The sequence below is a fragment of the Oryctolagus cuniculus genome, chromosome 15 (assembly GCF_051225735.1).
Source record: "Oryctolagus cuniculus isolate XC-2025 breed Fujian yellow rabbit chromosome 15, ASM5122573v1, whole genome shotgun sequence".
Lineage (NCBI taxonomy): Eukaryota > Metazoa > Chordata > Mammalia > Lagomorpha > Leporidae > Oryctolagus > Oryctolagus cuniculus.
Window position 1 is genome coordinate 84,847,292 of NC_142881.1, and position 15,330 is coordinate 84,862,621.

A 15,330-nucleotide genomic window follows, 5' to 3' on the forward strand; every position below is an offset into this window, starting at 1 on the left:
TTCCAATTTGATGTTCTTCATGTTTAGCTTCAGATCTACTAAGAACCCTACCGCCCCAAGCTCTTCAAAGGTCATTCCTGCTGCTGCTTGTCTGTGGCTACGGGCAAACCAAGTGGCAGCTGAGAAATCTAAGCCATCACCCCACTGGGTACCACTGACCTGTTTGCACTCAACGGATAGTTTCCAAATCCTGGCTCAATTACTCAAACCTCAGAGGGCAACATAGAAACTAATTAATTAATTACTCAGTTCTTTTCATGGATGAGAAAAAATTCAGTAGGAAATTAAACTTTTGATTTTGGAGTTTTTCAAGGTGTCTTTCCTCCTGAGATTTTTTTTTTTTCAATTAAAAATAAATTGCTGAAATGAGTTTTCAGTAGTTAATGACAACTTAATGGAAAATTCAATAATGTTCTAGGGAAACTAGAAATGGAAGGCCCAAGCAAGTTACTACAACTAACATTTAAATATTCTTGTTTCCAAAAAGCCTTGGTCCAACACATAAGCATCAAGAATACACAACTTTCAACACATGTACTGGGGGTTGTTGTGGTACAGCAGGTGAAACCCCTGCTTGGGTCACTGCATTCCGCAATGTGGGGGATAGTCTGGGGTCAAGCCCCACCTTCGCTTCCAACCCAGTTTTCCACTAAGGAGCCTGGGAAGCAGCGTTAGTACTTGGATCCCTGCTATGCACGTGGGGGACTGGGATGAAGCTCTGCCTCCTGGCCCAGCCCCGGCTGTTGTGGACACTGGTGGAGTGAACTGCTGGATGGAAGACTCTCGCTCTCTCTCTTTATCTCTCCCTGTCACTCTGCCATTCAAATAAATATTTTAAAACATGTATTTAAACTTGAGTTATCAAATGCTTATATCTAAATTGTTTCATGCTTTCTTTATATTTGTGCTTATATATGTACCAATGCAAGTTTCATATTCATACCCTAGAAGAAAAGCACTTAACACTGTATAAAAGATACTATTTCAAATAGTCAAAAGATTTCAATTTGGAATTCACCTTCCAAGAATTAATTGTTGTATTTCTATGGAAAAATTAAAAATTTAGTCCAACTGTAAAATTATGGGACACCCAATATAGAGATGATATGTTTAACATCAAGAACTGTGAATTTTTTGTTTACAAGAACATTTAAATCCCATATATCAGCCGGCACGGCGGCTCACTAGGCTAATCCCCCACCTGCAGCACCAGCACACCGGGTTCTAGTCCCAGTCGGGGAGCCGGATTCTGTCCCGGTCGCTCCTCTTCCAGTCCAGCTCTCTGCTATGGCCCTGGAGTGTAGTGGAGGATGGCCCAGGTCCTTGGGCCTTGCACCCGCATTGGAGACCAGGGGAAGTACCTGGCTCCTGGCTTCGGATCAGCGTGGTGTGCCGGCCACAGCACGCCAGTGCAGCAGCCATTGTGGGGTGAACCAACAGAAAAAGGAAGACCTTTCTCTCTGTCTGTCTCTCTCTCACTGTCCACTCTGCCTGTCAAAAAAAAAAAAAAAAAAAAAAAGACCCATATAAATAAAAACACTTCAGGCAATCCATATGAAATTTAAATAACAGCATAGAATCCTTATTCAGAAGCTTGTTATATAGTATGCCTATTATTTCACAGTAATAAAAAATAGATACAAATATTATAAGCCAGTCTTAAAATGAAATTGGGGCCGGTGCCACGGCTCACTAGGCTAATCCTCCGCCTTGCGGAGCCGGCACACCGGGTTCTAGTCCCGGTCGGGGTGCCAGATTCTGTCCCAGTTGCCCCTCTTCCAGGCCAGCTCTCTGCTGTGGCCCTGGAGTGCAGTGGAGGATGGCCCAAGTACTTGGGCCCTGCACCCCATGGGAGACCAGGATAAGTACCTGGCTCCTGCCACTGGATCAGCGCCGTGCGCTGGTTGCAGTGTGCCAGCCGCGGCGGCCATTGGAGGGTGAACCAACGGCAAAGGAAGACCTTTCTCTCTGTCTCTCTCTCTCACTGTCCACTCTGCCTGTCAAAAAAAAAAAAAAAAAAAAAAAGAAAAAGAAAAAAATGAAATTGGTTAGCACTATTATTTATATGAACAAAGTAAATAGTTAGAATCAATGATCTGATTTAATGTCAAATACATTTCTTGCTTATAATTATTTTTAAATGAGAATTATCCAGTTTAACCAATTCAAGCATTCATTCAGCCAAAAGAAACCACTTAAAAATTGAAGATTTGCAGAATATTACAAATTTTATCAACACATCAAATATTCTGATCTGCACTGAACTACACTGTGCAAAGACATCTATCAACTGCTTTGTAGCTTATAATTACTCTAAATGGTCACCAAAACTCCTCGACCAAAATAGCACTGTAATTATATGAGGCCAAGTCCTATAGTAAAAATGGCCAAGATCTTTTCAAAACAGAGTAAGGAAGTTTTCATTTAATAAGTATGAATTTGGTTTCCCAAAATCTAATTCCCAAATCCAACTTCTAAATGTTTCAGCAGAGTGGGGCAGTAATGGAAAGAAATGACTTAATGGAATTTTGGAAAGAAAATATCCTAGATCTTGGTTTGAAAATTCATCCCACGTAACAGATACCACTAATGACTCAGAATTACGTAATAATGCTTATATCAAAGTTTATTGGTTAACTAATGGGCAGAGTAATAGGCAAGTAAAACGTAGTATTTGCTTTTAACAAAGCAGACTGAGTAATACGTTAAGTGTTAGGGTGGGACTGGAACAAACTCAGGCAGGCAAACATTTCCTCTTGGACTTCCTATGTAAACATCTATTTAGTTCTGGACTGTTCACCAAGGTGCCTGCAGGATGGAGAAGAGAACTCGGTCCACCCATGAAACACCTCCCAAACCAACCGGGCCTTGTCCAGCTCCTCCAGAGTTCCCTGGAGCCCCACAGGAGTGTGGAATGATAAGGAAAAGGAATTCAATGTGTACCCAATTCAATGTGTAATCCACTAATTGGGTTGTTTTCAACTGGGTTTTTCAACTACCAGTTAGAAGTACACTCTTGTTAATAAACATGGATAAATGTTTGTTTGAAAATGCCTTTAAAAATCATGCAGTGAACCAACAGCTAATTGGCCCTATATTCTCCCAGAATAAGGGCTTATAAAGTCTTGGAAATCCTCAGCTCCCTTTAGTCACTTTTCCAAATAAAGTCTTAATGAATATGTTTTAGGTTCTTTACTGGGCTCTGTAACCCCTTCAATCAAATAGCTAGGCTGTGTGACTTTTGTCTCACTGGGAAGCCTGGGAGGGTATTCTGATATTGTCTAATAAGATCCATGGGTAAACACTTTTCACCCCACATCAGTTGATGCTGCCTTGAGTGAGATTTCAGGAAGAAAATCAGTGGATCCAACAAGCATGTTCTGTTCTCAGCAAAACCCTTGGCACAGCTCCCATGTATCCTGTGCAAGGGAGTTTCAAGCCACTTCATCATCTCAAGCACAAAGCAACAGGAGTCTTTTTAACCCAAAGTGAAAAGCTTCTGAAGAACTTCAAGCACAACTTTGTAACAAAAGCTATATTGCTCCTATATACATACACACAAAAAACAGTACCATGCTAAGTAATTTAATACTGATCTCTACTTTCAGAGAAAACATTTGTAATTTTCAACTGCACAGGAAAGTTCCTAAAGAAAGCCAACATTTACCTACCAACACTGAAACAATGACTCTTTATGCAAAAACATTTTAAAAAATATGAGTGAGATAAATCACCGTGATATAGTTCTTGGTCTCTCATTCTACAGCCAGTTAACTGAAGGCTTAACTGAACTGAGGCAAATGGTTCAGTCTCAACTTCCTTACGTTTTCCCTGGCTAACTCAAATTCTAACAAGTCTCTTATATGCATCAATTATCTATATTCTCTTGGTCTTCTGTTCTGATGAACTAATCTATGACATAAACGGTAATTTTTGTAACATGCCAATAACTTTGACATTGTAGTGGCAAGTCAGTATCTCAAACTGCTACTTGAAATTTATTAAAAGTAATGCTTTGTATAGGACATGATTACAAGGCACACACTTGGGCATCTGAAGACTTCAGTTTGCCCCTGGCTCCACCCATGGCTCTCCAGGGGACCCTGTGGGCAGACTTCTGTCGCTCTGAACCTGAAACACTTCATCAGGAGTATCAGTGCAAAAGCGACGCCTACCAGACTTCAGTGGGATCACTGAGGGAAGAGGCCCACGAACTGTGAACTGCTGCACAACGTCAACCTTCAAGTCCATCACCTGCCCTAGAACTTGTGTGGGGAAATCTTACCTTCGTCTGAATCACGCCACGACGCTGCTGTCTCATGTGGGTCACTTGTCGCTCCCCGTCTTCGTGGAGGAACGACACAGGACCCTGCGCTGTTCTTTTGTCTGCTCGGCCCTCCCCGAGTTTGCTGCTGGTTCTTCCCGGGTTGGCTACCGTCCCTTCCACCTCCGTGGAAGGGCGGTTCCCCCTGCCACTTTCCCCACTTCCGCGGGGGAGCGGCACACCGCCGGCCGGCCGGCTCTCTCGGGGGCTGCTCAGGTGTTATTCGGATAGATATTCCTGGTGCATGTTGTCTCTCTCCTCCTTTATAGTCCTCTTCCACCAATCCCAACTCTGCTACCCACACGCCGAGTACGCTGCTCTCCTCCAATCAGGAGCAGGATCAGCTCCTGCAGGTCATCACTCAAGTTGGCGAGAGGCAGCTGCGTAGAAGTTGTTACTCCCTTCTCAGCGCCATATTGTGGGAGAGCAGATGCATAGAATAAGTCTTAATTCCAGTAACAGTCTAGTCCGAGTTGCTCCCCACAGTCACTGTATCCTGGATGTTGAACTGTTAACAAGGCCACAGTGATTTTGTATTAGCCATGCAGCAGGTGAAACACAAACCCTGGATTACCAGATGAGTGCCCCGTACCTCTTTTCAGTAAAAGATCTCAAGGTCTTAATCACAAGAAAATGCACTCTATTTTTAACGTAGCTCAGTGAGTAAGGAAGACATGTTTCTCAGGAGAAATTGGGAAGCTCACCAGAAGAAATACCAAAGTTATCCGTGTGTATCCTTTTGGTTATCCAAAGAGAGACCTAAAAGCAGCACTGTGATTCTGGAATAGCACAGAAGACGTTCTCTGCCCCCAAGAGCAGCACAGCGTTTCTCCTATAAAGAGCCCCGTCAAGTGCAGTGGAGACGCTGGGCAGCAGGCGCCGGCACCAGTGGAGATGCTGGGCAGCAGGCGCCGGCACCAGATTCCGCACCTGCATGTGGAGAATGGCACAACCGCGGCTGAACCGGTGCCCACCCGCAGGCACGAATCCAGAAACATGGGCTGTTTGGAAACTTACGGCAATCTGGTGCTAGTGCAACACGAGGAATGCGATCAGCAGAGCAAGGTAGAGACCATCTCTCCTGCTGCTGGGCGTGCCGGCAGAGTCCCACTGCTGCAGTCTGAGCACCACTCAGTATGGCAAGGCCACGGTGATATCAGCACAATCCTGTAAAGTCTGTCAAGAACTGTCTGACATCCTTAATATATCAGCAACTTTAAAAACTCAGCAACACAAAAACAATCAATACAGTTAGGAAATGGTCAAAGGATTTTTTTTTTTTTTGACAGGCAGAGTGGACAGTGAGAGAGAGAGACAGAGAGAAAGGTCTTCCTTTGCCGTTGGTTCACCCTCCAATGGCCGCCATGGCTGGCACACCGTGCTGATCCGATGGCAGGAGCCAGGTGCTTCTCCTGGTCTCCCATGGGGTGCAGGACCCAAGCACTTGGGCCATCCTCCACTGCACTCCCTGGCCACAGCAGAGAGCTGGCCTGGAAGAGGGGCAACCGGGACAGAATCCAGCGCCCCAACTGGGACTAGAACCTGGTGTGCCGGCGCTGCAAGGCGGAAGATTAGCCTAGTGAGCCATGGCGCCGGCCGCAACTAGTTTCTGTAGCTTGTCTTTTCCTCATTTTTATGTGCTCTCCCACAGGACAAATCATTTGATTTTCTTACCCTCTAAGGTCATTCTTCTCTCATTCTCAACCACATGGCCCACAGAAGTCCTGAATGACCTAAGTGCATCAACATAACCACACTTATTAGAGCAGAGAAGGGGCTGAAACTCAATCAGAAAAGTGAAATGCTGGGAGATACTGGCCCGAGCTTCCAAAAAAGCAAGGTTCTTCTGTCCTCAAAGGAGTAACTTGAAGAGACGGTTTTTCTACTCCTTTACGAGATGGTCTGAGGAGTACTGGAACCACAGCAGCCATTTTGTGGCCATAGGGAAAGACTGTCACTGTTGGGGTACAACTATATAAAACCTTGAAAGGGGCCGGCGCCGTGGCTCAGTAGGCTAATCTTCCGCCTTGCAGCGCCGGCACACCGGGTTCTAGTCCCGGTCAGGGCGCTGGATTCTGTCCCGGTTGCCCCTCTTCCAGGCCAGCTCTCTGCTGTGGCCAGGGAGTGCAGTGGAGGATGGCCCAAGTGCTTGGGCCCTGCACCCCATGGGAGACCAGGAGAAGCACCTGACTCCTGCCTTCGGATCAGCGCGGTGCGCCGGCTGCAGTGCGCCAGCCGCGGCAGCCATTGGAGGGTGAACCAATGGCAAAAGGAAGACCTTTCTCTCTGTCTCTCTCTCTCACTGTTCACTCTGCCTGTCAAAAAAAAAAAAAAAAAAAAAAAAAAAAAAAAAAAAAAAACCTTGAAAGGGTTGAGGTGCGACACCTGTTCTGACAACATAAATCCTGCAGCATATGGGTGTCAGGACAAGTTTCTTGTTGCCTCTTTCCTGATGAATTTTCACTTTCCTTTTAATCACTAAGAGTCTCTTTTTCTTCAGGGCCTGCTCAGCAAATAGATGCCCTCCCTCCCCACTTCTGCAGCACAAGGAAACAGCTGAGTAAGTAAGCCTTTTTGGCCACCAAGTTCAAGTCACATGGTCTAGTCAGTTTAGTCAATAATAAAGGAAATGACCATATATCTGATTCCTGTGCCTGTCTCTTAGCTTATTCCAAATTTAGGAGAAAAGTAAGTGATAATTAATGACTGGCTGAAGCCCAAAACTATTATTATCAGTATTTTACACATAAGAAGCTGGGGTTAAGAAAGGATAAACAATTTATACAAAGTCACAAAATCTAATATATGTGGCAAAATTGGCAGCCAAACCCTGGCACCTCTCAATAACTCTGAAGTCTACATTTTTTCCAGTGTGTTCATATACATATTATATTCTGTTCATTAAACACAGGAACATTTTATCAACATTTACTAGAAAAAAATTTTAAATCCATGTGTGCCAAGAGAAGGAAAGAAAAGGCAAATGAATTCACATTTACTGTATTTCTATTATGTTCCAAACACTGTCCTAAACCTTTTAAACCTTTTAGTTACATGGCGTACTTTAACCCTCACGTGACCTCCAAGAACCTGCAGCAAGGTGAGTGAGAAGCAGACATGCAAAGCTAAGGTGCTTTCAATTCCTTAAGTTGCTCTTGGAGGCCAACTGCTAGCCCCCCTTACCGCCAGGCTGTTAGAAGCACTGTGTTTACAGCCGTGCCAGCTTCTCTGCCTGAGTGACATACTTACGGGGCAGTTCTTTTCAATGGCACATGTGGGGAGCAACTCGGACTAGGCTGTTACTGGAATTAAGACTTATTCTATGCATCTGCTCTCCCACAATATGGCGCTGGGAGAGGAGGAAACAGCTTCTACACAGCTGCCTCTCGCCAACTTGACAAGCTGCAGGAGCTGCTCCTGATTGGAGGAGAGCAGCGTACTCGGCGTGTGGGTAGCAGAGTTGGGACTGGTGGAAGAGGACTATAAAGGAGGAGAGAGACAACATGCACCGGGAACATCTAAGAGGAACACCTGTGCAGCCCCCGAGAGAGCCGGCCCGCGGTGTGCCGCTCCCCCGCGGAAGTGGGGAAAGTGGCAGGGGGAACCGCCCTTCCACGGAGGTGGAAGGGTCGGTAGCCAACCCGGGAAGAACCAGCAGCAAACCCGGGGAGGGCCGAGCAGACAAAAGAACAGCGCAGGGTCCTGTGTCGTTCCTCCGCGAAGATGGGGAGCGACATAATGGTGCCGTGACTCGGATAGGAAGCCTAGGCAGGGTTTAGTGTCGTTCCTCCACGAAGAGGGGGAGCGACAGGCACAGAATACAACATCCAGACATGGAAACACTCCCGTGCGGCCTACACCAGCCCTGCAGTGAACAATCAGGGGTCCTGGAAGGTAGCTCTTCCTCACATTACAAACAAATTCTATGAAATATTCTGCTGAGGCAGGAGTGGCATGGTCTGGCCACTTGATGAACTGCATGTGTTTTACAAAGTGCTTAGCTCCCATCTGTTAGAGAGAGAAAAAGAGAGAAAGAGAGAGGCAAAGAGGTATTTATCAATCTCTTAAATAGCAATCTCATTCAATTTCTAATATGCCACCACCCCCACTAATAATAATAATACAATGGTACCTTGAGTACAGTGCAAAATAATCTAGCATGTATTTTACAAACAAGTAGAAGACAGGACCTCCAAGCCTCTAATCAGAAGGAAGGCTAAGAAGGGGAAATGTTGGGGCCTGCACTGTGGCATAGCAGGTAAAGCTGCCACCTGCAGCACTGGCGTCCCACCTGGGTGCTGGTTCGAGTCCTGGCTGCTCCACTTTTGATCCAGCTCTCTGCTATTGCCTGGGAAAGCAGTAAAAGATAGCCCAAATCCTTGGGCCCCTGCACCCATGTGAGAGACCCTGAAGAAGCTCCTGGCTCCTGGCTTCATATCAGCTCGGTTCTGGCCATAGTAGCCATTTGTGGAGTGAACCAGCAGATGGAAGACCTCTCCCTCTGCCTCTGCCTCTCTGTAACTCTGCCTTTCAAATAAATAAGTAAATCTTAAAAAAAGGGGTGGGGGGAGAAAATGTTGATCAACATGATTTAATCAGTGCACATTGTACACTTATTGAAATGTCACACTGCAGTCCGTATTTCTGGACAATTATTCTTTTTCTTAATTTATTTATTTGGCAGAGAGAGTTATAGATAGTGAGAGAGACAGAAAGGTTTTCCCTCTGCTGATTCACTCCCTAAATGGCTGCTATGGCCGGCTCTGCACCAATCCGAATCCAGGAGCCAGGTGCCTCTTCCTGGTCTCCCACACAAGTGCAGGGGCCTAAGCACCCAGGCCATCCTCCACTGCCCTCCCGGGCCACAGCACAGAGCTGGACTGGAAGAGGAGCAACCAGGACTAGAACCCGGCGCCCATATGGGATGTGGGCGCCACAGGCGGAGGATTAACCAAGTGAGCCACAGCATCGGTCCTTGGACAATTCTTCTTTTTTTTTTTTTGACAATTATTCTTAACAAGTGTTTTTTAATTAAAAGAAAAGTTCAGGAAGAATAGATTTTTTTTTAAAGATGATAGTTGGGATATCCATACCCCAAACTGGAATGCCTAGTTCAAGTCCTAGCTCCACTCCTAATTCTAGCTTCCTGCTAATGCACACTTAAGGAGGCAGCAGGTGATGGCTCAAGTACTTGGGTCCTTGGCATCCACATGAGAGACCTGGACTGGGTTTCTGGTTCCTGGCCTCAGCCTGGCCAAGACCCAGCTGTTGTAAGCATTTGAGGAGTGAACCAGCAGATGGGAGATCTTTCTGCCTTTCAAATAAAAGCAAAAAATCTAAAAGAAATTGCATGTTATGAAAGACTATGCATGAACTTCAAAACTGGGTTTGCAACAAAACTCATAATTTTAATTCCATTTTCCACCAACTTTTTGGAGTGCCCTTGGAAGGTACTATACTGGTATCATGTAGAGTTTTCAAGAGTAGTCAAGCCTAACCCTGATGTTTGTAAGAATTCCAGAAGGTGCAGGAATAGAAGTTTTCTCTGTTTTATAAAGGAACACACAATAACGATAATAAAAATAAGAATACAAAAAAGTGACACGAATTCAGCACTTAGATGTGTCTGGTGCTATACTAAGGACATCACATAAATTATCTTGTTTAATCCTCACACCAACCCTCTAAGGTGAGTGCTGTTTTATCCTCATCTCCTAAGGGTGAGGATAAGGAGGATTGAGAGACACACACTGGGTCAGAAGGGTCACATGTTTGAGGCTGGGACTGTAATGCAGGACTCCCAATACCTAATCTGCTGGCTTCCTTCTGCACCTCTGTAGAAAAGTGGAGGTTTCCAAATACTCAAGAGGAAAAGGTGGGCTGATAGGTGAAGAATGAGACCAAGAGACAGCCTAGCCTAGCTTAATATTATACAGCATATTTAATTAAAATAGGTAGGCGTGCTGACCAGGGAGAGGGCATGGGGAGAGGGTGGTTAATGACCAGGAGCGTAGACTGCTGCCCCTACAACTGTGCTGAAATGGAATGGTGGAGCTGTCCTCAGGGGTGACAGAGAAAGCATGAGCAGGCCGTACCCCACCAAGGGAGCACCAGCCTCTCCCCAGCATGCAGACCCCACTGGGGAAGCTCAGGATGGGTTCCTCTTCAGTTCCCTTAAAAGAGATGTTGGTACTCACCGCCCTCTTCTAGTGCTGGATGTCTATGGAAATTTATGAGGGATAATATGGTCAACTTGGCTGCGCTGCAGTACCTAGATATTCGATCAAACATTCCAGACATTTTTTGAAGGCATTTTTTTCAGATGTGATTAACATTAGCTCAGCAAATTAAGTAAAACAGGTTACCCTCCACGATGTAGGTGGGCCTCCCCCAGTCAGCTGAAGTCCTGGAAAGAACAAAGACTGATGTCTCCTGCGCAAGAAAGAACTGTGCCAGCAGATTGCTTCTGAACTCAACCTGCAATTCTTTCTTGGCATCCCAGTGTCTGCCCCGTCCTGCAGATCTGTCAGCCCTACACAAACAAACATTGCTCCCTCTTTCCCTTCTCCCCCACCCTAATTTATTTAATACAATTTTCTACCTAGAATCATAAATATAGAAAATCTCCCATGTCACCTTGGTTAATTGATGCTTTCTAAAGTACCCAGCACTTGATAATGGCAGAATCTACCTCAGATCTGTAAATGACAGTGGAGTCCATGTGTCTTATTCAAAATATCTAATTTAAAAGCAAATAGGGGCCTAGGGGCCGGCACTGTGGTGTAACTGGTTAACGCCCTGGCCTGAAGCACCGGCATCCCATATGGGTGCCAGTTCACTACCAAGCTGCTCCACTTCCTATCAGGCTCTCTGTTATAGCCTGGGAAAGCAGTAGAAGATGGTCCAAGTCCTTGGGCCTCTGCACCCGCGTGGGAGACTTGGAAGAAGCTCCTGGCTCCTAGGTTTGGATCAGTGCAGCTCCGGCCATATAGGCCAATTGGGGAGTGAACCAGCGGATAGAAGACCTCTCTCTCTCTCTCTCTGCCTCTCCTCTCTCTGTGTAACTCTTTCAAATAAATAAATATTTTTTTAGAAAAAGCAAATAGAAAATTCCAGTTTGAATCACTGGTACATGAAATGGAATGGTGGAAATAATACATTGAAAATCATGTGAAGATTGCTGTCACCCAAATCACATATTTCTATCATCAAATCCCTTCTGCCAGCACCGACCACTAAGAATCTGCACAAAGCTCAGCCTCGCTGATGTCCTGACCCAGTTCCATGTAGACTCTCTGGTCATGAACTCCATGGCTCTGAGGCTTGTGGTCCTTAGCCCAAAGACCACCATCCTCTACACCCAAAGTTCTAGAGGTCAATCTCAACATTTAAATACATACAGACAGATGACTGTTCATGTCTCCCACTTGATCTATCGTCTCCAAGTACACACGTCATATGGAACTGACTTGTTCGGTGTCTCTTCCCCACTGGATTGTACATACTCTAAGAATTAAGACTGCATCTGTCTTCTATCTCCAGGAAATGGAAATAGGGTTCTAGGGCACTCCTTGCTGTACATTCCTTTACCCAATCCATTATTTCTTCTCCTGGTATGAAAGTCCCTCTTCCTTTGGAGTTTCATACCTCTCGGCTTCATCTTCTCTATTTTATCGCCCAGTGGCCAAACCTCCCAATAAGTCCTCAATATTCACTGAAGATCCTAGCCTTCTCCCTTTCAACACTTTCTGACATTATTCAAGACAGATCCATTGTCTCACTCAAGGCAAATCCATTGTCTCAATAGCCCAATAGACACCCTTACCTCACAACATTCTATGTCTCCTGCAGGGAAGACTACCACCTTTATTCTAGAACCCACAATGGTGAGCACTCCTTGGACTCAACATCATTTGTAATGTCCAGGACCAAGAAATTTCTCAGTTCTACCTCTCCAACATCAACTTCTGATCAGCAGCTCTTATGCTACAGCTTCATGTGTGCTTCACCTCCACAACACGGGCACCAAATGGAGCTCTCCAGTCCTCTGTTCCCCCATCTACTCCTAGTTGACTGGCCCCTGATCCCAGTCCCATCCTTAAGCAACTTATACTTCATGGCTGAAACTGCCAAACACTCAATCATTTGAACCTCACCACTTGTGCTAAAATTCTACCGTGGGTCAATCTCGCAATTTCCAGGAATCCCACAGTTCTGCTGGAAAGAAAAGAATCACATAGCTGCATATCATGTTGCTACCACAAACTTACGATCCCAACCTCAGCAACCTTTTCAGGTTATTGTCTGTGCTCCAATCAACTTTGGTGATTATTCTAAACTTCACCACTCTCTTCATGATTCTGGTTCAACTTCCACCCCCATCAGTCCTGTTGAACACATGCGATCACCTACCTGCTAATCCAATCCACGAGATGTAACTGATCACTTTCTCCTATAAAACCTTCATTTCCAACTTTACAAATCTGTTGGAGCAAGAAATCCATGAATTGTTCTAGACCAACACTTCCTTTTGCTTCCTCCTGGTACCCAATACTAAGTTACCACCACTTCTGGCTTCTGCTTAACCAAACTCTGATTGGAGAGAAGAAAAAATGGGCAAGGCAAGGTGGGAACTTTCTAAAGTGATGCAAATACTATACATCTAAGCTGTCAAAAAGGTAGCAACTAACAATATGAGATTAGTAAGCACTGAAAATGTGGCTATGCAAAGGAGGAACTGGATTTATCATTGTATGTAAATTTAACTCACTTAAATAGACACATATGGCTACCATATTGAATACCATAATTATCAACTTTTCCTTCTGTCACTTATAAATCATAAGTCATGCATCAGTCTGCCAAATTTATCTGGAAAACATGTGTCTATGCTTCCCATCTCAAAGTAAATTGCTCTAGTTGATCATGCCACTTTCTTCCTAAAATTCTTCAGTCTTCCAGTTGTCTTCATATTAGTTAATGCTCCTCAGCTGAAGTTTGTCAGGCCCTTCTTAATTTCTACAAATTCATCTCCTCTCTTGTTAATCTTGTAACTAAACTTTTATGTTCTAAGAACTCTTAACTTACATTTCTCTATACATACCTCATGCTATTCTATATCTTGATCTTCTACTATTTCCTTCCATCTTTCTTATTTGGCTAATACTTAATTCAGATGCCACATCCTCCAGTAAATCTTTCTCTAAGCCCCCAAATAAAGTTAAATACTTACCTTCTGAGCCCCAAAAGTATCCTATAGAAATCTCAATTATTACTACTGAACACAGAAGGTGAAGTATCAGTGAGTGAACCGATCTGTCCACTACTCAGTAAGTACAGGAAGAGTTTGGCACAGTGATTACCAACCTTAAGGACACAATATGCTCATGTCTGCCACAGAAGCAGCCGAAGATCACACAGCATCCCAGATCACACAGCTTCCAATCTTCCCTCTCCCTGCCCCACCTTTCCTTGTCCATTTTTTCTTCTCTCCAATCAGAGTCTGGTTAAGCAGAAGCCAGAAGTGGTGGTAACAGTATTGGGTACCAGGAGGAAGCAAAAGGTTACTTTAAAAAGTGTTCTCAGATGAAATTCCATCCTACTCCTAACTAGTCCTTACACATCTGCACGGTGGTGAGACATAGATCTACTGCTGAGTTTTAAAAACTTACGGACTTCTTCACAATTTTAAACATTTGAATGATGAAGTATTCAAGTATCTGGTAGTTCTCCAGGAAGATGTTTCAATTCCAAAGGCTTCTTCAAAGAACTGGGCCAGTAATGGTGGCATTTGACAACGCCACCTTCTATCTCTCTGGTTATCATGGCAATAACATTAGAATTATTTTCCAAAACCATTTAACAAAAGTCTTCTGTGGTTCCTGGCAGTGGTCCTTGGGTAGCAATATAAAAATACTCTTCTCCATAATTGACTGTTCTAATATAACTAGCATTGATGTAGTCTTTGCTTCTTCCAAGAGGAACACATGTTGAATCATCTATTACAGAAACAGAAACATCTGGTAGACAAAGGAAAAACAGGAGATGCAGTAAAATTCTGACTTCATGAAAGTATTTCACACATGCAAATTCATTAGAATATCTCTTTGGCCAATAGAGAAGATAGCATAACAATTTCTTTTCAAAAGTGTTATTTGAGTCCATGAGTTTAAATTTTTCCTTCCCAAGACTCACTGGCATAATCTAAGAAAATCGAAGAAGTTTTTTTAAAAACCTGGTTTTTTTAATGATAAAACTACACGATAAGACAGGGTACAGATACGAAAATAAGTTGTTTTGAATAAAATGTACATTAGATAAATAAGGCACCTAAAATTTTAGAGTACAAATTCAAAATCCAAATTTGTGTAATTTGTAGCACTGTGTGAAATTCATATTGCTATAAATTATTTTGGAAGACCCAGATTATAACAAATAATGTATAACATTCAAAAATTAGTAAAAATATTTGGCCACTAAAAACATAATAGGAAATTTAAAGAGTTAAAACTAAATAAGCCTTGAGAAAACAAATTCAGACCTTGCATCAAGTAGAATATTGTTTTAAATAAACTTTTATTTCAGAATAGTTTTAAATACAAACCAGTTTTTAAAAAATATTTTATTTATTTATTTGAGAGGTAGAGTTACAGACAGTGAGAGGAAGAGACAGAGAGAAAGGTCTTCTCTCCATTGGCTCACTCCCCAAGTAGCCACAATGGCAGGAGCTGCACTGATCTGAAGCCAGGAGCCAGGAGCCTCTTCCCGGTCTCCCATGTGGGTGCAGGGGCCCAAGCACTTGGGCCATCTTCTACTGCTTTCCCAGGCCATAGTAGAGAGCTGGATTGGAAGAGGAGCATCCGGGTCTCGAACAAGCACCCATATAGGATGCCAGCACTGCGGGTGGAGAATTAACCTACTGCGCCACGGTGCCAGCCCCAAAACCAGCTTTTAATAAACAGAGAAAAATGCCATCAGTGTACAGATACTTTGAGAGATTTGTTAGA

The 15,330-nt window shown here is 44.0% G+C and overlaps 1 protein-coding gene across 1 annotated transcript; it reads right to left on the reverse strand.

Moving 5' to 3' along the window:
* Positions 1-3,478: 3,478 nt before the first annotated feature.
* LOC100348037 (tyrosine-protein phosphatase non-receptor type 20) lies at positions 3,479-14,182 on the reverse strand. The gene is given in 6 exon segments (XM_089313647.1): positions 3,479-3,544; positions 4,286-4,336; positions 6,294-6,306; positions 8,118-8,332; positions 13,996-14,062; positions 14,064-14,182. Coding segments are annotated over 6 exon segments (531 nt in total).
* Positions 14,183-15,330: the final 1,148 nt, after the last annotated feature.